The sequence below is a fragment of the Cottoperca gobio genome, chromosome 2 (assembly GCF_900634415.1).
Source record: "Cottoperca gobio chromosome 2, fCotGob3.1, whole genome shotgun sequence".
NCBI lineage: Eukaryota > Metazoa > Chordata > Actinopteri > Perciformes > Bovichtidae > Cottoperca > Cottoperca gobio.
In genome coordinates, this window is record NC_041356.1 from 4,095,889 (window position 1) to 4,116,946 (window position 21,058).

At 41.8% G+C, this 21,058-nt stretch overlaps 3 protein-coding genes across 4 annotated transcripts; 1 reads left to right on the forward strand and 2 right to left on the reverse strand.

Annotated features, from left to right (window-relative positions):
- Nucleotides 1-610: 610 nt before the first annotated feature.
- Nucleotides 611-7,733, reverse strand: timmdc1 (translocase of inner mitochondrial membrane domain containing 1). The gene is given in 9 exon segments (XM_029448312.1): nt 611-1,137; nt 1,252-1,362; nt 2,618-2,696; nt 3,349-3,416; nt 3,835-3,923; nt 4,215-4,277; nt 4,279-4,381; nt 5,188-5,528; nt 7,217-7,733. Coding segments are annotated over 8 exon segments (984 nt in total). The 5' UTR covers nt 5,508-5,528; nt 7,217-7,733; the 3' UTR covers nt 611-986.
- A 346-nt stretch (nt 7,734-8,079) lies between these two features.
- poglut1 (protein O-glucosyltransferase 1) lies at nt 8,080-13,664 on the reverse strand. 2 transcript variants are annotated; one of them, XM_029448333.1, is made up of 11 exons: nt 13,522-13,664; nt 12,421-12,511; nt 12,042-12,185; nt 11,766-11,896; nt 11,540-11,661; nt 11,237-11,296; nt 10,986-11,085; nt 10,329-10,387; nt 10,009-10,176; nt 9,558-9,614; nt 8,080-9,404 (listed from the first exon to the last, which is right to left on the reverse strand). In XM_029448333.1, exons 4-11 carry the CDS (start codon nt 11,826-11,828, stop codon nt 9,248-9,250), a joined length of 786 nt encoding a protein of 261 aa, XP_029304193.1. In that variant the 5' UTR covers nt 11,829-11,896; nt 12,042-12,185; nt 12,421-12,511; nt 13,522-13,664; the 3' UTR covers nt 8,080-9,247. The 2 variants fall into 2 exon arrangements, with proteins under 2 accessions (XP_029304193.1, XP_029304184.1); XM_029448324.1 differs by having other exon boundaries at nt 11,761-11,896.
- Nucleotides 13,665-14,275: 611 nt separating this feature from the next.
- On the forward strand, nt 14,276-21,058 carry LOC115019730 (calsequestrin-2-like). The gene is given in 12 exon segments (XM_029449279.1): nt 14,276-14,518; nt 17,080-17,164; nt 17,368-17,468; nt 18,551-18,659; nt 19,415-19,488; nt 19,800-19,930; nt 20,007-20,052; nt 20,170-20,224; nt 20,314-20,396; nt 20,398-20,415; nt 20,501-20,575; nt 20,655-21,058. Coding segments are annotated over 12 exon segments (1,230 nt in total). The 3' UTR covers nt 20,865-21,058.

Genomic DNA, 21,058 nt, shown 5'->3' on the forward strand with positions numbered 1-21,058 from the left:
ACACAACAATTTTCCTAGTGCAATACTTGACAAACTCAACGATGCTGGGACAGCCAACAGACAATTGAAATACAGTTCTAAACCCGAGCTCCAGTGTCTGCGTGCGAGAGCTCAAAGCTCGATACCATCACTGACCAAGCTGCTCTGGAGTGCAGAGGTTCCTCGATCTGTTTATATTGGCTGGCCATCTGCATGTGAGCAGTCGCTGCTGCATCCCGGGCCCCAGCTGTTGCTGTGTCACATCTTGTTTACACCAGGGGCCAAGGATGTGTTTGACCTAGTTTCTGAAAAGCCCAAGAGGCAAAGTTGGAAAGCACACTACACATAAACACGCGGGACAAGAAAGAAGCCACTTTGTGATAGACATGAATTGACATCTGTTGTTTGGTGTCAAAATGTTGGCTGTATGAAAGTACAAGAAAGATGTATAGGAAAGGACAGGTCAGGTCTTGGCAGGCAGGCAGGCGACCTATTTTGAGGGTTTCGTGGAAAAGCATGTTTTTAATTCAATGATTAAAATGTCATTTATTCACAAGAAGCCAACACTGAAGCACACAAGCTGAGCTGATTTTGAAAGCTAGAAATGTCTGTTAGGGAGACGCAACAAGTGTTTATGTTAGTGGAGGACGCTTTATTAGGTTGTATCCCTTGCAACTTTGAGATTTCGAATCTCATTGCTTGTGTCACTCGATACTGTAGGTTAGATCAAGTAGAAAGGGCAAATACGATTCTTTAAAAAGTTAAGCCACCATTGCTATGAGCCTCACATGAAGTCCAATTAAAGCTTCATCTCAAAGTCAAATTGGTCCTCACAAAGATAGATGTACGAGTACACAGGACAGTAGTTGGTGATGTGATGTGAAGCACTTTCCATTCAGTTAGAGAAGGTGTGTGGAGTGCAGGCGAAGAGGTGACCCATTCATCCTCCCAGATGTGTGAAGTCCCACCTTCATTGTCCCACACATTAGGCAGTAAGGCAGCTGTTATCATTGGCTGCGTGAGTCCTGAGTCACATCCTCATTCTTTGGTAAACTGAGCAGTTCCTGGATCCTTTGTATTTCCTTATTGGTTTCCTCTGCCTGAGAGCTGACATTCAGATCTTTAATCAATTCATCTGTCAAGTTCAGACGGGCCGCCCTTAGGATTTGAAAGGAGGAGAGTGATTGGTGAGCAACAAGACACATTTATTTGATGTAAATGAGTTTTTAATGCCTACAGAAGTGAAACAGCTTATGATTAAACATATCTCACCATTCTGCGAGTCTGAGCTCATAGAGTTCCCTGCGCTCCCTCCTCCTCCTCTCTCTGGCAGTTTCTCCCGTCATTGACTGCATGCTGATGATCAGAGCACCAGTGGGAAACCTGAGCACAAGTTAGCTTATGTTATTGTAAATATCAGACATATATTCAGAACACAATACATTGCCTGAGCAGGGTTATTACCACCTGCACATGAGCTGAACCAAACACCAGCTAATGTAACGTGTGAAACCATTCTGGGTGACACTTTACTGGACACGCCAACACTGGGTATCTAATTCCTAAAACACTCCCTGCTATCGTCACAGTAAGCCCTGTCAAAGCAGCTACTTTGCGGGATTTGCGTAACACTTCTAAGCTGTCAGTTATTTGCACCATTGTAATAATTTAGTGCCAAATTTCCCCTCATCTGTGTCTCAAAAAGTCGGCCCTGCTCTGCCGTCCCTCTGGCCCCACCCAAACCTTCCAGTCACACCTCTGTCATGTGCCCGGACAAGAGGACGATTCTGGGCTGAGATCTGGAGCGTGATGTGCTTTCCGATTAGCTGCCTGCTTCCATTTCGCCCCCTTCTGCCCCGACTGCACCTGACATAGCCAGGGCCGGGGCTGTTTGCACACATCAAACGCTCCAGGTGGCTGGTCACTCAGGCAGACAGTGAGGAGAGGAGGAGGAGGAGCCAACAGGAGAACAGACTGAGGCTGAGCCAACACGGAGATGAGGATCAGAGACAATCCAAACCAGCCCCTCCAGTCTGTTACACCATCAAACACCTCACACTCAATTTCCATTACACAATCAAATTGAAATCTGCTCTTGGCTCTGTGCACTCAGCTGAAAGTGGCCAGAGGAGCGAGGGAAAAGTGGGACAGAGAGAGAAGAGAGGGTTGAGGAGAGAGAGGAGAGGGAGTGAAGCATAAGTCCAGATCAGAGTATGGTAGATGGAGATGAGAGGCTGGAATAACAGAGATGACAGAAATGGAGAGGGACAGCTGCTGCCTTGGCCTGCCTCCTTGCTCTAGTACCCAAAACATGGCCCTCTGCAGCACACATGTGTCCCTCTGGCACCGTGAACAGAGTTGGGGGCGGGGGCGGGGGTTCATCTGGGCGACAGAGGGTTGCTGGGAGGGGCGCAGCTGGCTGCCAGAGTGCTCCCTGCTCTCAAGCACACGCACACACACACACACACACACACACGAGCCAATACGCATGTCTGTTAAAAAATAAACGCAGAGCAGCTTTCTGACTATGTAACTCAATTCTATAATGAAATGCTTGAGATTAGTTACTGTAACCAGTTGATGCGTTGATGATCGATGGATATGAAGGGACACTTGTGGAAGCAGAAGCCAAGCTTACCCCATCACCGCTCCGATGATTGTCCCTGCCACCAGCCCTCTTAGGCCCAGGTTCAGTCTGAAGAGGCCCCCGGTCACAGCTGCTCACACACAGTGTTATCATCATCATTCATAACTCAATGTGCTGTGTTAAAACTACTTGTCATCAGGTTAAATGAGGATTAGAAAAGTGTCATTATTTCTGTCAGTACCAGGAATTTGACTGGAAATTACACAAATAAACAAAATCCCATTTTCTGGACAGTGGATTTATTGAGTAATCTGTTCATTCATCTATAAAACTGCAGTAGAGAGATGACAGGAAATGAGGTTGGAGAGAGATGGGGAGCGTGAAATAAAGGCCCTCGGCCACAGGTAGACTGGGGACATTGCAGAAGTAATCTTGCAAGGGAGGAAAATGTGACGATGTTGCTCAAGATAAATATTAAAAAGAATCCATTCATAATAATTCATTCTAAAAGCTTGGACCCATATCAGAATTTACAGAAGTTAACATTTTGCCGACATTTAAAATCCCATAAATGCAGCACCGATGCTGCACGTTAAGCTGCAGACAGACACAGCGACAACAGGAGAGAACTGTGGAGCTGCTCATTGCAAACACTGAGGTTGTATAGCACAACTCCCAGATGGAGATGTGATTGTGAAGAGTGCGCTCCGTCAGCTGTCCCTGGATAAATAGAGGTTTAAAAATAGGTGTGATCAGGCCCCATAGAGGCCCATGTGACTCACCTCCAGCTGCAGTGTAATGGCTGAGAGCATACTTGTCCCGGTACACAGACAGCCCCGTGCTGACAGAACTAGAGAGGGAAGGGAACACACAGGCACAGGAGGGAAAGAGATTTAAGGGGGGGTGATCAATGGAAAAACAATTGTTTTAATATGAATAACATTCTGCTCAGCTGTATTACAACAGATTAGTTGGTAAACCACACTTTAAGCCTGTAACAGCAGTTTGCTGTACACAGAGATCTAAGTCAGGGCTTAAAACGTTTGCCACTGCCTTTTATTAAGTTAAACTTGTTGTTGAAATGTGCCAAACAAATAAACATGGCGTGCCTAGACTTCAGTTGAGCTGGCCCAGAGTAAAACAGCTGAACCTACTTCATCTTATTTAATGCCTCCTTTGTCAATGTTTGCACACACACATTAAAATGTCCTTAATCTTCTGAAATATAAGTAATGACGTGTTCTGGGATAATCACTTTGATCGCTTACTTGAATAAGGAGACAAAAGCAGCGACTCTCCAGCTCCATCTCCATCCGTATCGCGCAAACCCCCGGATTGCTGCGTTATGTGCCGAGCGCTGATTTGGACCGAAAGGACACGAAATGAGAAGGTTGCTGCTGTGTTATAACCGTGATGCTATAACATTATCTAGAAAAATATTTCCCGGGAGTGCAGTCATTTTCTACTGGAACAGTAATCCTCAAGTGTTACTGTTGATATTGTTATTTTCCACACATCACATGCTAACTGATCAGTGTCCAACACCGTGCAGTCGGATTATAGAGAAGAGGTCACTGTAACTTTACACCTGTATGGTGACCTGGAGTCGTACATTTTGCACATGCACGATCACACACAGTCCACTTACCACTGCTTCAACTCGGCAGGTATACATTTCTGCCTGGCTGACTTGGATATACCTCTGCCTGGCAGTGGCGAGCTGCTGGCAGGCCTCCGTAGAGCAAGCCTGCGAGTCCACCAACTGCACCGCTCTTTATCACGTTGGTCAGCTCCTCTGGGTACTTCTGCGCCGCACTACAGGGAGACAAGAGCCACGCTTTCTTTTGAGAACCAACTCGGTGCCTTTTATTCCACGATTAAAACGGCAATGGCAAATAATTATACACAATGAAACTGTTTGTGTTCAATGCATTCAAGGATGTGGCCTTGTACTTTTCTCTCACCCAGTGTATTTACTACTGTGCACAAAGACTCTGTGCAAAGGTTCTGATATTCTTCCCAGTCCAGAATAAATGAGTCTGCAAGACTTTACTGTATTCTGCTGTGCTGGAGCATCTCAGCCTCTTCTACAATAACTTTTCCTTGTAAGACTGGGAAAAAGGAAGCTCTAGAAAAGAAAAAGCTCTTGCTGCCAACAAGTATTTGCATTATGTAATCATCAGCTAATCATTTTATTCATTATATGATTGTTTGGTCAATAAAATGTCAGCAAATATGAAAATACAGTTCTTCACACCTGAACATGTGAGAGTTGTGACGGAGGGAAGCATAATTTGAATAAATAAACGTTTTCTGTCACACTGTAGAGAATACGGACTAAACTGCCTTCATACTGGGGTTATGGACCGTTGGTCAAGTATATTGAGTTTACGATGACATCCCATGAGACAAAGCGGCGCACGCTTGCAAGTGAGAAGTATGAAAAAAGGAATGTTTGACAGTTTTGTTTGAAAAATGACTCAATTATAAAAATAGGGGCCAAATACTTCATTGCTTCACATTGTTTACGTTAAACAGCAACACAACACCAAACAACACAATTGATGCATAAAAGAGTTTTTTTAACAGCGTTAAGTGAAAGAAGGAGCACAAATACCAACTCTATGTCAAAGAGGTTCTTGATACGGTCCCATCCTGTGTCTGGGAATTCTGGCTTGCCTATGTGGCTTGGCAAAGAGCTGGGAGAGGGGATGGGTGCAGGAGCAGGACTGGTGGAGGAGGAGGAAGGAGAGGGCATCTGTGCAGGCTGGGCAGCTGCCGTATCAGCTGCGTGGACCCTGGGGACCAGGAAGCAGAAGGAAGGAGGCCTGGCGCTCTGGATGAGGCCCTGCAGTAGGCCGGTGCTCAGCGTGCCCTGAGGGGCTGAATCTGCCCGTCGTCTCTGCAGGGCGAAAGGCGTTCTGCGCTGCTCTGGATGCATCACGCTTCAGCTGGCATTAGGCTGCAGCAGAGAGGCAGAAACACATGGCCGTGGGTTGGGATGTTGCACTCTCTGTCTCAACTTAAAATCAAAATAAACAGCCCGAAGGCAAATGAAATCCTGTCAGGGCTACACAGGCGGTCCAACTCAGCAGCTGTTTAATGGTGCAGTCCTATCAAAACACACTGGGCACACAAGCAGACTTTCTGGGAAAGTGTTTCTTTATTGACTTCCAAACTGCCTCATTGATGTATTAATACACTGCTGGGACCCTCAGGTCCTCGGAGCAGGGTGGGCTGGCTGGTGCAGGGTCAACGATAAATGCAAAAGGTCACTGTATTTTTACAAAGTTGTCTCTAAGACTCAGAGAAAGCCACCCAATGCATATAAGACTCTCTGTCCTCTGAAATAACTTAAAAGCAACAATGTTCAAGAATTGTTATTAAGCAAGAGGCGTTAGTGTTAGTTGGTGAATGTTAGTTTTATAGTCCACAGTTTGTTCCAATTCATCTATTTTTAATTAAGCATATCTTTTTTCTTTTTCTCATTTCTTGTGTCCCAATGTAAGGATCCCTGAGAATGTAATGCAGTACCAACAAAGTTGATTAAGCAACTCTACTAATGTTGTTTTATTCTGAGTCGATTGTTTTAACGTTATACCTTTGTCCACTTCAGACACCAACATTGCTGCTCACAACTTCACAAAGGCAGTATTGTTAGAAGTATTCAGATTAAGTTAAAGTAGAAAAGTGTAAAATACTTTGATACAAGTAAAAGTCCAGCATTCAAAATCTTACTTAAGTAAAACAACGAAAGTATTAGCACCAAAATATACTTAAAGTAGCAAAAGTAATTAAAAAGTTATTCGACTGCAGTTTTTGACGCATTAATGTGTCACTTTAATGCTGCAGCTGCTAAAGGTGGAGCTAATTTTAATGACTTTATATACTGCTGGGTATCTTAACATAAATAAATATATCATTTTGATTCATAATTTGTATTAATAATCTAAATCTGCAAAGTAACTTGTAACAAAGTATTATACTAGTACTTCTATAACTATAGAACAATAAAAGAGCATGAAATGGAAATACTCAAGTAAAGTAAAAGTACCTCCAGTTAAATTGCAGAGTTGCACGAATGTAAATAATTGTTTTCTTTTGTTTCATATATTTTTTAAACATAATACATTGAGGGTTTATCCCTGTTGGTCAAAGCCAAGTTAACAAGCTAGTCATTTTTCTGACAGTGTTTGGGTTGTTTATTTGAAATGGACATTTGTCAACACCTGTGTCATCATATACACAACATTCATAACCGATTACATATTTGACATACCGATTACATATTTGACATACCGATTACATATTTGACATACCGATTACATATTACACAATGGAAATAAAGTCACCGGCTAATGTGTTGAAAGGAGTCCTGCACAGCATCAGTTCACTTGCTGACTGTTAATTAGCTTGACATCGTACAGCTGTGTCAGACTGCTGTTAGTCAGGATACAATCCCACAACTGATATTTATGTCACAGAAATACGTAACATTATAATTCATTATGAAACGTAAAGGTTTACATTTCAGTCGTGTTTACATGCCTTGGTGATCCAAAATGTCTGTCCGATAATGGGAGCCTTACGTTTACAGTTAGCATGCTATTAGCTTTTGTCATGTCTATGATTTATAAAAAAGCATCTTACCAGCAAGCGGTGAAGAATTTGTCAACAATTAACGGTTTGTTTTATGAAGTACCGCAACCCTAGTTATGGCATATTAATTCTAGTTAGTGACCACGTTTGTTTTTCAGAATTAGTCCTCCTGTTTGTTTCTCAACGGTGACTTTCCGATAACCTGCCGGTGTTCCTATCTTTGACCTCGGACAGAGTTTACAGCGACACAAACCAAATGTAACGACAGCGCCGCCCCGCGGTGGAGGACTGAAGAGCATGCTGCAAGGTTTGGGCAAATGAGACTTCTGTTTTTCCTAAAATATAATGAAATATATAGAAAAACAACTGTAGTCCCATCATGTGACCAGACTTAACTTTTCAGCCGGTTTGACCGATTTGGAAAATGACTTCAGATTATGCCGAGGCAAGCCCAGAGTACACTTCCACCAAAAATAAATATACTTCAGTTGCAGGCACAAATGGGTTGAGAACCAAACTGTTTATTGGCACAACCTGCACGTCACACTTTTATCAGACGCCTCTTCAGTTTTTTTGGGCATATCTACATACTGATGGACCATCTTTACCACAGTTATTAACAATAGTGTAAAAAATAACCATACGTCGGTGAGAATCTGCTTGTTCACAGTACAATGTGAATACTACAACATATTCAACATTATCCCGTATCAACTATACATCGTCTATCATCTCTTAACAAGTGTTGCTTGGAAACTCCACACATCAAAATACAACCATCGACTGATGTTATTATTGCTTACAGTTGGCACTTAGTGTGGAAATAAATGTTGACTGTGAATAATTCTTAGTTATAACGTATGGCAGAACCCATTTACATCCTTGTTAATCAAGTAAATCAAACAGTACATGGATATGTTGCAATGACACTTGGTAAAGGACTGCTGCAGTTCCCTCAGTTGTCCAGTAGAGGGGAGTGATGCAAAGCACCTGTGTGAGACTCCCCATCAACAACACATGCACTTAACATGGAAGCCAAGTCACTTATTGCCATATTTTCATTTTATATTAAATCGAACTTTCGACGTACAAAAAGGCCACATTAGGTAAAAACAAATAATCGTTCCATGTGGTGCATGTTACAACGTTTTACTTTGGAGGAAAACCTTCAAATAATTGACTGCATTAACTATGTAACAGCATGGCATCCGTAACTAGTATTATTATTGGTACATCCTTCGTGGATATTTGAGCAGCAGTGGAAAGTCACACATTCAAGTATTTAAAGTTAAGAGTTTTAGGTGCTCCACAGCTGGATGTGCAATATTTTCATTAGATTTTGGCGAGTGATCTGCAGGAGCACAAAGGTCAGAAAGTCCACGGGTTCGATTCTGATTCAACTTGAGCAAGACACTGATCTTGTTCCACTCAGTGGAATCAAGATAACCGAGTGGACGCTCAGCTTATAAAAGTAATTCAAATTAAATCAAAGTGACATTTTTCAGCATCTTTCAGCAAGTGGTCGGATTTTCATGGAAATCTGTCTGAAGCCCAGATGTGATAAATGTTACAAAGTAAACTGCATGTTAAAGGGTCACTTCTGCAATTTAGTAGTGTCCCTTTAATGAATAAAAAAAGTCTAATAACACATCACATAATGTTACTTTGCTGGTGGAGACTACAGACAGCAGCCAAACAAAGGAGTTCTTTTTAGAGGTGATAGAAGTGATCAATTACTCAGAATTGGCATGCATGCCCCTAGTGGCAGCTGAAGGTATGGCAGCATCCACAGTCAACACTCTAAACTAAATACTAAGCTTTGTGCCCTGTATCAGTCACTCATGGTCCAACTGTGCTCCACATTTAACTAAATACTGCATTCAATAGAACTCATGTTAAAAGTATCAGGACAAAGCCTTCGACTAGCTACATTTAGGTGCGATTTTGACAAAAATGTAACGCCAACATCATCATCATGTAACGTTGCTTGTGAGGAAATCATTAAGTTGTGGTGCGGAGATTACATTCCTTATCTAGAGTTTCCCTTCACTGCAGCTGCCCTGGTCCTGCAGAGGCTCACTCTTATAGCTCCGTCCTGCCGGGTCTGTGGACAATCTGGTTGTAGTTGCTCTTTCTTTGGGGTTCGTAGGCGAGAAGACGGCTAAACTCAGTGAGGAGTCTCTCCCAGTAGCAGGAGACATCTTGCATCCGCAGGTGGTCGAGGATGAATTCCTTACCCCTGTGGGGAGGGAGAGAAACACAAAGTCAGAACGTCTGCACATATACAGTCAGTGTGCTGTTGCGACAAGAAATGAACATAGTGTAACTTCCAACACTCGTCTTTTTTAATTACAAAGCTTAAAATTCAAATCATAAAATATGACCCTGTTACCTTGTGGCTATCTCCTGTGCAATGTCATCGTTCTCTTTGACAAACTGTAGCAGCTCCCTGAGGAGACAGAACATGTGAAGACGCATCAACATTATCATTCATACAGAGGGACATTCACACCGAGGTATATTAAAATATAAATCACACCTGAGTGAAAAGTGCCTTCAGTAACGACTCCATTCATTCAAGTACTGACCTGCACATTTGTGAACTTCACTCAAATCAAGAACATGAGAGCTCTCAGGTACCACTCTAACACCTTCACATGTGTAGGGCGCTGACATACGATCACAAGACTATAAAAGTATGTTTTTTGTAAATATTCAATGAAAGTAGTTTGTAGCATTGATTAAGCAATTAACACTCGTATTCTACAAGGCTCTGAAACAGTTAAGGGCTGGCAGCACTGAAAGGTTTGTTGTCGTGAGACGTCGGACGCGAGCTGTGGTACCTGACATCAGACAGATCCTGCAGGACGGGGATGTAGTGGACCCAGGGCTGGAGCTGAGGGTAGAAAAACTCCTGCCATTCATCCCCCACATGAAACACCAGGGAACCACAGAGGAAGAGATGTTTGAAGCGGAAGCTGGCGGCCACACCGCGGAAGTTGAATAAATATCTGAAAGGTCAAAACAAGGATAGTGAGCGACAGTTAAAACTGGCCTCAGATGATGTGCGTGTCGTTTTATGGACCGTCAGTAAAGCTGTTGCCGTCTAACAAGCCGCCATCTTTAAAGTCACATTTTGTCCTTTGTCCAAAATCCAGCTTACTTGTATTTGCAGTGATCGACCAGTGGGATTTCTTTGGCCGGGGGTCTCCCCAGTGTGTCCTAAAGCAGAGAGGAAAACACGGGTTGGTAAATAATTAGCACAGATTGAATCAGTCAATAGAAAAAATATCCCGAGGGTGTAATTAAAAGTCAATCTGGTGAGTTTCTCTGTTGAACTGCCCTGATGCCCTAAATCTCAACCAATCATTACTCAAGACTGGGTCAAATAAAAGGCACAGATAATAATACTATAATATCTGATGCAGTTAGAATCACTATCAAGGCTTACGACAGCAAATTCAAGCACTTTGGAACATTTCAAGGTGCATTTCCAAGCTTTTCCAGCACCTTACAGCTGTGGAAAATTACATAATTATATACATTATACTGATTATTTCACTTCTTAATTACATTAAATGAGATCTTATTGTGCTTGTGACAATAAGAAGGGTGACAAGTGAAAGAAAAACACAACAAAGTTTCTTTTTTCAAAAGGTGTCACCTGTCTAAGTATTCTCAGATAAGTCTATAACCTGAATTTCAAGCGGTTTCAATCACTTCACTCAAAAACGAGGCACTTTTGAATTCAAAATGTCCCGCCCGCGTAGAAACCCTGCATTGTGTAAGCATAATGCAGCGAGCTCGCAGGATGACTGACCCTCTCAGACTTCCAGGCCTGGTTCTTTGTGTACTCTGCATCCACCAGCTCTGGAGCTTCTCTGGACAGAAGAATCAGAGGGTCGCGCTCTGGACTGGTTCTGTCGACAACAACAGAAAACAAGAAGAGAATGACTTTCTAGCTGGATAAAGAATTACTACCAAAGACAGTTTGATAAGTGACATGAACACATTTAGATTGTTGTATAATGTTACATAATAAACACAAACTAGTAAAGTACCACGACTGACCTGGAGCCTCTGAAGAATCCTTTGGATTCTTTGTTCTTCCACGGCCACTGAGCTGCAGACCTACAACACATCACGTGGTTAATGCACGCTGAATTATACTGTATACTTTGACACATTGTCTGAGATGATTCAGGACCCAAAACAGCGACAGAAAGAACTGATTTAGTGGATCAAACTGTGAGAAAGGACCACTAAAAATGTAGTGATGTATTATTTTGGTGTTAGATTTGTTTGTCCGTCTCTGTGGGTTTTATATGTTTAGAAATGTTGAAGTGAAGAGAAGAAAAAGGTGCTAAGCTTTACTTTTTAAGGTCGTCCATCATCAGATCCCATCGTCCCAGTCCAGTGGGGTATATGGGCCACACAGCCGGCCCTCCCTCCCAAAACGTCCATGCAGGGTACATGATGTCCTGGTAATCTGCAGTCTACTCGAATCAAACACACATATGTCAAAACCAGCCATTGCATTTATTAAACATGCGTGTGTTTTTAAGTTTGCATAAATCTAATGCCTAGAGTCTGACCTTACTGAAAGAGAAGACAGGCAGGGTTGGCTGCACCCACGTGGGGACTTGAGGGTAATCCCGGACATTCACCACCATCTCTAAATCAGGTAACCTGTCAATCACCTCCAGGATGAAATGCTCCACCCCACTGCACCTGGAGACAGAAGACAGATGTATATACTGTATACATACTCTCTTTTAGTCTGCTTTGCCTGATTGGGAGTAAATAAGTAAATGCGTTTAATTTAAACCTTAACGACTTGTGAAGTGATCAAACATTAAAAATGTCTTCTCCTTACCTGGCAGGAAACATGCAGTTGTGTTCTCTGTACAGCTTGTGTCCGATGATCTGGTAGTGGGTGCCCACCCCTCTCTGAACGGTCGCAGCCATGACATCCTCAGATATTCTCCTTTCAAAGGGCCGCAAGTCATCTTGCAGGACACTGAGATGGGAAGCAAGATGAAAAATGATCAAGTCCACTTGTAGTAATTCAAAAATGAAAACCTGCAGCAACTACTCGTCTATATCTTTAGAAAGAATATCTGCATATGAGATACATAAACAAGACTCAAAGTGTATTGCAGCATGATCCCCTTCACTAATCTAACCACGTGCTGTAACTCCTGTTAGATGAGAGAAAGCGGAGGAAAAGCAAAGACACGTCGTCCTTCACCCACCTTAGATGGCAGCTGCAGTTGATAGGGTCGCACGGCGTGTGGCCTTTCACAGCATCAGTAATCTTCTCTCTGATTGTTTTCCACTGTTGGCCTACAAATAATGGCAAATGGTGTGAGCATGGATTTTCATATTGGAGATAAAATCCTAGAATTCTTCGATAGATCACGGTAATAAATGCTTTTCCTAGAGGAATCCTACTCTAAAGCAAGAGGTACAGGAACTGGAACCTACCCTCTTTGCTAACAAAATAAATACTAAGTCACAAATGTGCTAATAAACATATGAGGAATTACTTCATGGGGGAAATTCACAAAGCCAAGTTCTCGAAGTTTGGCTCATTGTTGAACCTTTTAGGACTGAATGTAACCAACAAAATGATAAACAATAATAAATGTGCTCATATAGTTATTATGCTACAGGTTGTTTTGAAAGAAATGTGATTTTATTTGCCTACCTTTTCTGTATTTTATATTATTTTCTTCACTCTCTTTTTATATTTTTAAACTATATAACAGTTATCCTATGTCCTGCTACCACACAGTTATGTCTGCTATCCTCATTGTATTATGATGCCTAAATGTTTTCTGTTTTGTCTGTTGAATGTCACATGTTATAAGTGTTGATTTTTACAAAGAAATAAAAAACAGACAGCAAGGAGTTTAATTTACCTAAAAATTACCTAAATTATCCTGTTTTTAATCAATGTTGCACACAGTATATCATGACAGCAAACACTTTACTCTGCTTTTATCTGCCAGGGCAGCCAGCCAGAACATTTGTCAGTGCTAAGTAGCCTTAGCTGACCGGTTGCCAAAACCACACCAGTCTCAATGAATATATCCATCTTTAGTAATAAGATCTCATTTTACAATGTTAGTATAAGCGAAACTTTTAACCACAATTAATGCAAACCTTAAAGTTAGCACAGTTAGCTTAGTCGAGTTAGCTCGTAGGCTAGTTAGCTAGCTCGTGAAGTGATGAATGACTCCCAACATCAAAAGTTACCTCAAGTAGGTACAGCCAAAACTAAAGGCAGCGAAGTCTGACTACCACTTATTAAATATGTTTTCAGGACTCGTATTTGTTTCAATGTGAATTACCTGACGCAGGGAACCAAACACAAAACACAAACTTGCAACAGTATTAAAATCCTCCACAGCCAAAAGCGCTCCATTTTTCTCTCTATCCTCCAGCTACGTCTGAAGACGAGGGACAAAGCGGGGATCTGGGATCTGTTACTTCGGCCTGAGGGCCGTTATTACGGTAATGCGCACAACGAAATTCATTCTCTACCGTAACGTTTGAAAGACGAGCCCAAATTGTCATTAAAGGGATACTCCTCACAAAATCTGTCTTTTCATATACACATTCTGCCTGTCCAAATAAAACAATTGGTAAATGAATGATTTATTCATTTCATAGCATGAGATCTATTTTTCCAATGCATATATTGTTATAATCATTGCTGATTAGATGGCTGATGAAATCCCTACAGTTCCTCTGATCTAATTTCAGAATTGATGTCAAGGGCATGGATGACTATCACATGGATGATTGTCTAAAGATAAAAGGAGGAAAGAAAGAGACGAGTAAGACTGAGTGACAGAGAGAGGAGGAGACAGAAAACAGGTGGAGACAGAGCAATATAGAGAGAAGCAGAGAGAGAGAAAATAGGGATGACATATTTGTGATAATCTTTCACATTTGCAAGCTAATTGAGATGAAATATGTTGTTAAATTTCAGTGAATTTTCTTTTGTATGGTATTGTACTCTTCAAGTTTGGCCTTGAACAGTTATTTGATTTCTCTGCTAACTTCATTCTGGCCGGCAAACACTCCCACAACTGAACAACAATGCACCAAATCTGGCTTTCTCTGCTATCTGGCCTTTGCCTTCGCTTGTTTTTCTTTTGTTGTGCTGAAGAAGGTCTTGAGTTCCCCAATTTTGACGGGAAGGACAGAGTGCTGGATGTCAACGAGCGCAACTACAAGAAGGCACTGAAGAGATACGACCTGCTGTGCCTGTTCTACCACGAGCCACTGCCGGCCAACAAAGGTCTGCAGAAGCGGTTCCAGATGACAGAGCTGGTGCTGGAGGTGAGGAAGAGGAGTTAGTGAAGAGGCAGAAAATCACAAAAGTGGAGTTAAAGTAGAGGACATGGACATTAGTGCTGACATTCTTTCTTTATTATGGAATTTGAGTTAATTGCATTCTGAAATAAGTGTAATGTGCTTCAATGCTGCTAAGGACTGGGCAGCTTTCTACATTTCAGAGATACCTCTTATATCTTTATTAATGGTTGGTTAATCATGTGTTAATGCTTTTGGGTTGCCAGGCTGTGACAAGTCCTTCTATTTAGTAATAATACAGTTATAAATGGAAGTAATCCATAAATAAATACTCAACTGTTGCTCAATTCTTCAAATGCGATCAAGTCTGCAGCTGTCAATGTTAGTATTAAGAAATGGCTTTGGTCCAGGTGAAGTGTTCAAACAATCCAACCTGTCAAAGGGATTTCTCACAACCTGGAGACCCATTAGTCTCATTAGAAATGATCTCAAAAAGTATTTGATCGACTGCCATGAAATTTGAATTTAGATCCAGATCCAGGTTTTTACTTATCCAGTAAAACATCTCAACATGGACGGGCACAGTTTTTATTAACATGTTCTCGGATGTATTCAAATGTCTTGCTTTTTTTCATTAACCGTCTAAAAATCCAACGATATTAAATTCAGTAACATGATAGAAAAACAACAATTTACAAGATTAAAATGATATAAAATGGAGAAAAGCAGAACAACTCATATTGAAGTGAAACCAGAATAATGTTGGCATTTTTATTAATCAATGATCAAAATAGTTTCTGATTTATGTTCAGTCGATTCAGGTTGACTTTGATTTATGAAATACCTTCAGCCTCAACTGTACTGTGCGTTTAGTAGCAAATAAGCATATTAGCATGCTAATGTTAGCATTCAGTCTTCTTCCTTGGTAAATGGCAATTCATTCTCCGTCACTCAGCTCATGAATTAAACAATTAATATAATCCAAAAAACACTAACTGTTTCAACAGTCTACATCCCGCAGATGTGTAATGTTCCACTGCCACGGACTTCTGCAGGTGTGCGCCCGACTCCTACCAAGAAGACATCATTACTGATCAAAGATGTGTGTGTTGTGACATACTGTATATATATGATATATCTGACGGCTCAGCCAGAGTTTGTTTCCCCCGCGGGGTAGACTTGCAGCCTCACCACCAGGCTTATTTGACTCTAACCTGTCATAACAAGTCATTATATAGTCAGTGATCCTCCTGGTTGGAAAGAACCAGACACTGAATGCCTTCATTCTTCCTCTCTGCTTGATGTCTCAGCTTAACCATAAAGTGAAGGAAGATTCTCAGCTGTCACATGTTTCACCTCCACTCTCTTAACTGGCAGGCAGTGATTTTAATCCCATTATGTGCCTTCCTCTGTGGGTCACATGTATCCAGGGATTGTTTCTAGGTCAGTCTGTTAATTATAGCTTGTTCCCAAAACTCTTTACTATCTGGCTGTGAACTAGAAATAAGTAGATTTACTCTCCGGTCCCTTTTTTTCTTATTTATGAGCTAAAATGGGACCCATGGTTTTTTTTATCTTTTCAGTAATCGCTTTTGCATTCCTGTCATGTTTCATGCACTGAAAGCAAAAACACATTCACCTAAACAGAACCAAAGTCTCTTCAGTGGTTTTTCTAATCGTTTTCCTTCCTCGAGCTGAAAGGCAAGCAATCCTGACTCACAGCTTCCTTCTAACGAGAAATCTCCACTGGGGACTCTCAGCACGCACGCACGCACACCCCTCCCCCCTATTGTTTTTGGATATTTGGGGAGTTAGGTGGTCCGTGAGTGTTTTTTTTTTTTATTGGTTAAGTCGTCCTTGGTCTGAAAAAGTTTGAGAAACACTGATCTATTAGCAAGCTGGATCTCCACATGGAGGTTCCAAATTGTTAGGCGGCGACCTCTAGTGGCCGTAGTAATTATGATGCCCCACACACACACACACACACACACACACACACACACACACACACACACACACACACACACACACACACACACACACACACACACGTTATTGTACGTAACGTACTTAACTTTCGTACGCAACTTAAGTTACGTAACAAACATACTTATTTTAACCCAAAGCATTATATTTCCAGAAATCATTTTAGCTTGATAATGATCATAAACACAGTTTAGATTTAAATGTGGTATAATTTGGACAGTTTAAGACCATTACAAAGGTTGTTCAGAGGATGTGTAGCATACAGACTAAATGCATCGTTGATCCTAGAAGCCTAAGAAGTTCTCTTGAAGGTTTAAATGTGTGGACCAGAGTTTCGAGACCCTGTTTAAACATAAGTTCTCTTATTTTAGATGATAAACTTATTGAATATGCTTCTAAAATGAGATCTGAGTCTAAAGTCAATTCTGGCCTGGTTCTTTCCAGATATGGAGTTAAGGTTAGGGTTAGGTTTAGGTGTTCCATGATTTTCTGTCTGTATTTGGCTAATAAAAGAATCCTGACACATCCAGTTAATGATGTGTTCAATGCACTGTCAAAAAAAGGCCTTATTCTGACTGACCTTTGTCTGTGTGAACACCCAGCTCACAGCTCAGGTCCTGGAGAACAAAGACATCGGCTTTGGCATGGTGGACTCCCAGAAGGACGCCAAAGTAGCCAGAAAACTGGGTAAGACTCTTTTGTCTTAATCATTCCACATTTGCACACCACAGTATTGTATCCTAGATCAGATAACGTTTCTTTGCACGACTTTGCTTTCCCCGTACATTCCTGTAATACACCTGAACTATTATGGCAATGCTGTCTTTTGTTTTTAACGTGAAGCACGAAAATGAGCTTTCTTTAAGCGTATACACCGGCTGTTTAATTAGGTCTGGAGGAGGTGGGCAGCTTGTACGTCTTCAAGGACGACCGTGTCATTGAGTTTGATGGGGAGCTCTCAGCAGACACACTGGTGGAGTTTCTGTTGGATGTGAGTGGAAAATCTGTCTCTGATATATTTTAAAGGTGTAATCATGGCAGCCATGGGAGAAGACATCCTCAAGTCTCATTAGAATATGTGTAAATGATGTATTTCATAGCGAAAGAACATTCACCAGGAGTAGCTTTCATGTCACTTTCCCCTGAAGGTATTTCTTATTAAATTCATAATCTGTGACATTTTCATATGAATATATTTAGAGGTTTGACATTTTGGGAAATAGTGGGAGGGGATGATGTTTTCCCCCCATTCCCATTTTAATAGAAATATTAGAACTCTCTAGGATAATGTAATGATCTTATAAATTCATGTTTTGGACACAATTTTGGAATATTTTAACTTCATTTTGGCGGACGACTCACACAAACTACAATACCCATGAGCCTCTGCCACAGCATCTACATTCATCAAAAATTGGCACAGTTTTTAAAATTGAATTGATTTAAGCTGCAGATTGTGATTTCTGTTTTCTGTTGCATCATTAGCTCTGTGTTTGGATGTTTCTTAACAAAACGCACCTTTGGAGTCGCAGTTACCTTCCACCTCAACGCAGTTATGTAGGCCTACACAGGATAGTACCTTTGACTCTTTATAGAAGATATTTTTTTATGCAGTTGTTTTGTACAGATGATTAGTACAAATTAATGAGAGTTTCACTTCCAATTAGCTTAGCTTAGCATAAAGAGTGAAATCATGGAGAAACCTCCAGCCTGGCTCTACCAGAACAACAAAGTTCTAATATAGTCTACTCTCAACAGTATTGTGCTGCACTGTTTAGTTCAGACTCTTCAAAGTGAAGAATGCTTTCATGCTCTGCTCCTGGTAAACCACAACGTGTTGTTTTTACCATTTGGTTTTTGAACAAAATGAGCTTCAGAGGTGTTGGCAGACAGATGTTGTTACAGTTGGACAGAGCTAGGCTAGCTCTCTCCAGTCCAGGCTAAGCTAAGCTAAACGGCTGCTAGCTGTAGCATCATGTTTAACAGACAAAGCGGTATCAGTCTTCTCATCTAATTCTCGGCAAGATTTACTTTTCTTGAAAAACCACTTACCTGTATTATACTGCCCCCTAGGTGCTGGAGGACCCAGTGGAAATGCTCAATAACGCCATGGAGCTGCGAGCCTTCGAGAGGATGGAGGAAGACATCCGCCTCATTGGCTACTTCAAGGGAGAAGATTCATGTTAGTTTACAACCAAAGTGAAGTGTCTATGAATGCATTAGTGTTTGCATTAACAAGTGTGTGGTGGGTTAAAAATACATCTACACAGTTTCTCTGTTCCCTAAAGTTGCCTTCCCCAGACGCTAATGGGATCTAGTGGCTAATGGAGCTACATCACCATGCTAAAGGGAAACCTGATTCCAGACTGTGGCACTCACTCAGTCCCACGAGAGCCTTTAAATAGCTTCTAGTTCTCTTTCTAATAGGTCAAACTGCAATTATTGTTCCCTTAAAAAAAAGGTAGAAATATGAGACAGGGAAGATGCTATCTGGTGCGATATGACAGTAGCATGAAGTTTCATTATGGAGCCTATTTCCTTCCAGAGATAGGTTGGTCCTTGGTTGTGACCTTGTTGGGAACAGAGCCAGGAGTGAGTTGCGAGCGTATAAAACTGTATTAAGGAGACTTTGTTACTTGGTGGTGAAGACAGTAGAATCATGATGGGAAATTGAATGAAGCGAGTGTGTTTCACTGCTCACCTTTCTAATCACATACTGTAGGTTTGGGTGAGGGAGGTGAGCAGCATGTGAATGATGTTCTACACTTAAACCCGTTTTCTCTCTCTCTCTCTCTCTCTCTCTCTCTCTCTCTCTCTCTCTCTCTCTCTCTCTCTCTCTCTCTCTCTCTCTCTCTCTCCTCTCCCTCTCCCTCTCTCTCCCTCTCCCTCTCCCTCTCTCCCTCTCCCTCTCTCCCTCTCCCTCTCCCTTTTTCTCAGACTACAAAGCTTTCCAGGAGGCCTCAGAGCGATTTCAACCTTACATCAAATTCTTCGCTACATTTGATAAATCTGTAAGTGTGTAAATAATCTGCATTTATAGTGTCCAAATCTAAGGACCACTATTGAACCCACTTTTAATTCCTCGCCCATACTATTTGTTTTTAAATGAATAGCAACACAGTGAAATAATAGGACAACCCTCGTTATTTTCAAGTTCAACCTTTAAATGTAAAATGCATTGATCAAAAAATGATTTGTTTTAATGAAACCCTTCAGCTTTTCTGTTTGTCTAATGAACTTCCTCCAGTCATTAAACAAAACCCCATAATGATGTCCTCCACCTGCTCATCATAATGAAGTCCTGGCACATTGTGTGTTTTAGGTAGCCAAACATCTGTCCCTCAAGATGAACGAGGTGAATTTTTATGAGCCGTTCATGGAGGAGCCGGCCATCCTGCCTGGCAGACCTCTTTCAGAGATGGACATTGTCGAGTTTGTCAACCAACACAGGAGGTTGATTAGATTTCTATCTTTCTTCAGGGGTATTTCAAACCTGGTTGAGCGTTTAATGAAAATATGCTTTTTACAGGGCTACTTTGAGGAAACTCCGGGCAGAGAATATGTTTGAAACATGGGTGAGTAGGTCCGTCTTACCAAAGGACAGTTGGCTCCCCAAAATATTTCGTACGCATACATTTTCATAGAATTGTCTTACTGAACTTTTGAATACTGAACTTCTTTTAAATTTCTAGGAGGACGACATGGATGGAATACATATTGTTGCGTTTGCAGAGGAGGAAGATCCTGGTCTGAGCCTTTTGTCGTTTCATTTTTCCGTTTTTATTTTCTTCAGCCCCTAAAGGTGAACTCACGTTCCTCTTTTCTGTCGTCCCCAGACGGCTACGAGTTCCTGGAGATCCTGAAAGACGTGGCCAGAGACAACACCAACAACCCAGAGCTCAGCATCGTCTGGATCGACCCCTGATGACTTCCCTCTGGTTCGGCCTCATCATTAGCTTTGTATTTATAACAAGAGTATCAAAGAATGTGTCACTGATAGTTCACTCTGTCTCGCCCCTCCAGTTGACCACATACTGGGAAAAAACCTTCAAGTTGGACCTATTTCGACCTCAGATTGGTGTCGTCAACGTCACAGATGTAAATATTGGTTAATCTCTCGGGCCGTTGCATAGTGAATTAACCCTTACCGTGATGTTCTTGTTGCTCTGTGTTCCAGGCGGACAGCGTGTGGCTGGACATGTCCAACGACGAGGACCTGCCCACCCCCGAGGAGCTGGAGGACTGGATAGAGGACGTCCTGTCAGGGAGGGTGAACACGGAGGATGACGACGAGTCTGCCGACGACCAGGACAGCCCCGACAGCTACGTCCCGGAGGACAGCTACGAAAGTCACGACCCGGATGAGGAAGACGACAGCGATGACTAACACGACTGTCGAGGGTTGGTGTCCTGGCAGTTCAGACCTGGGTCACAATACTGAACTCGCTTGGGACATTAGAATCACATCACTCATAAATTCTCTCTTGTAAGGAAATGTAAGGTCTCCCAAGAAAGAGACTCTAGACTGTGGTTTAAATAGTTAGGCAGATAAAACGGACCTGATTAAAGGTCATCATGTGA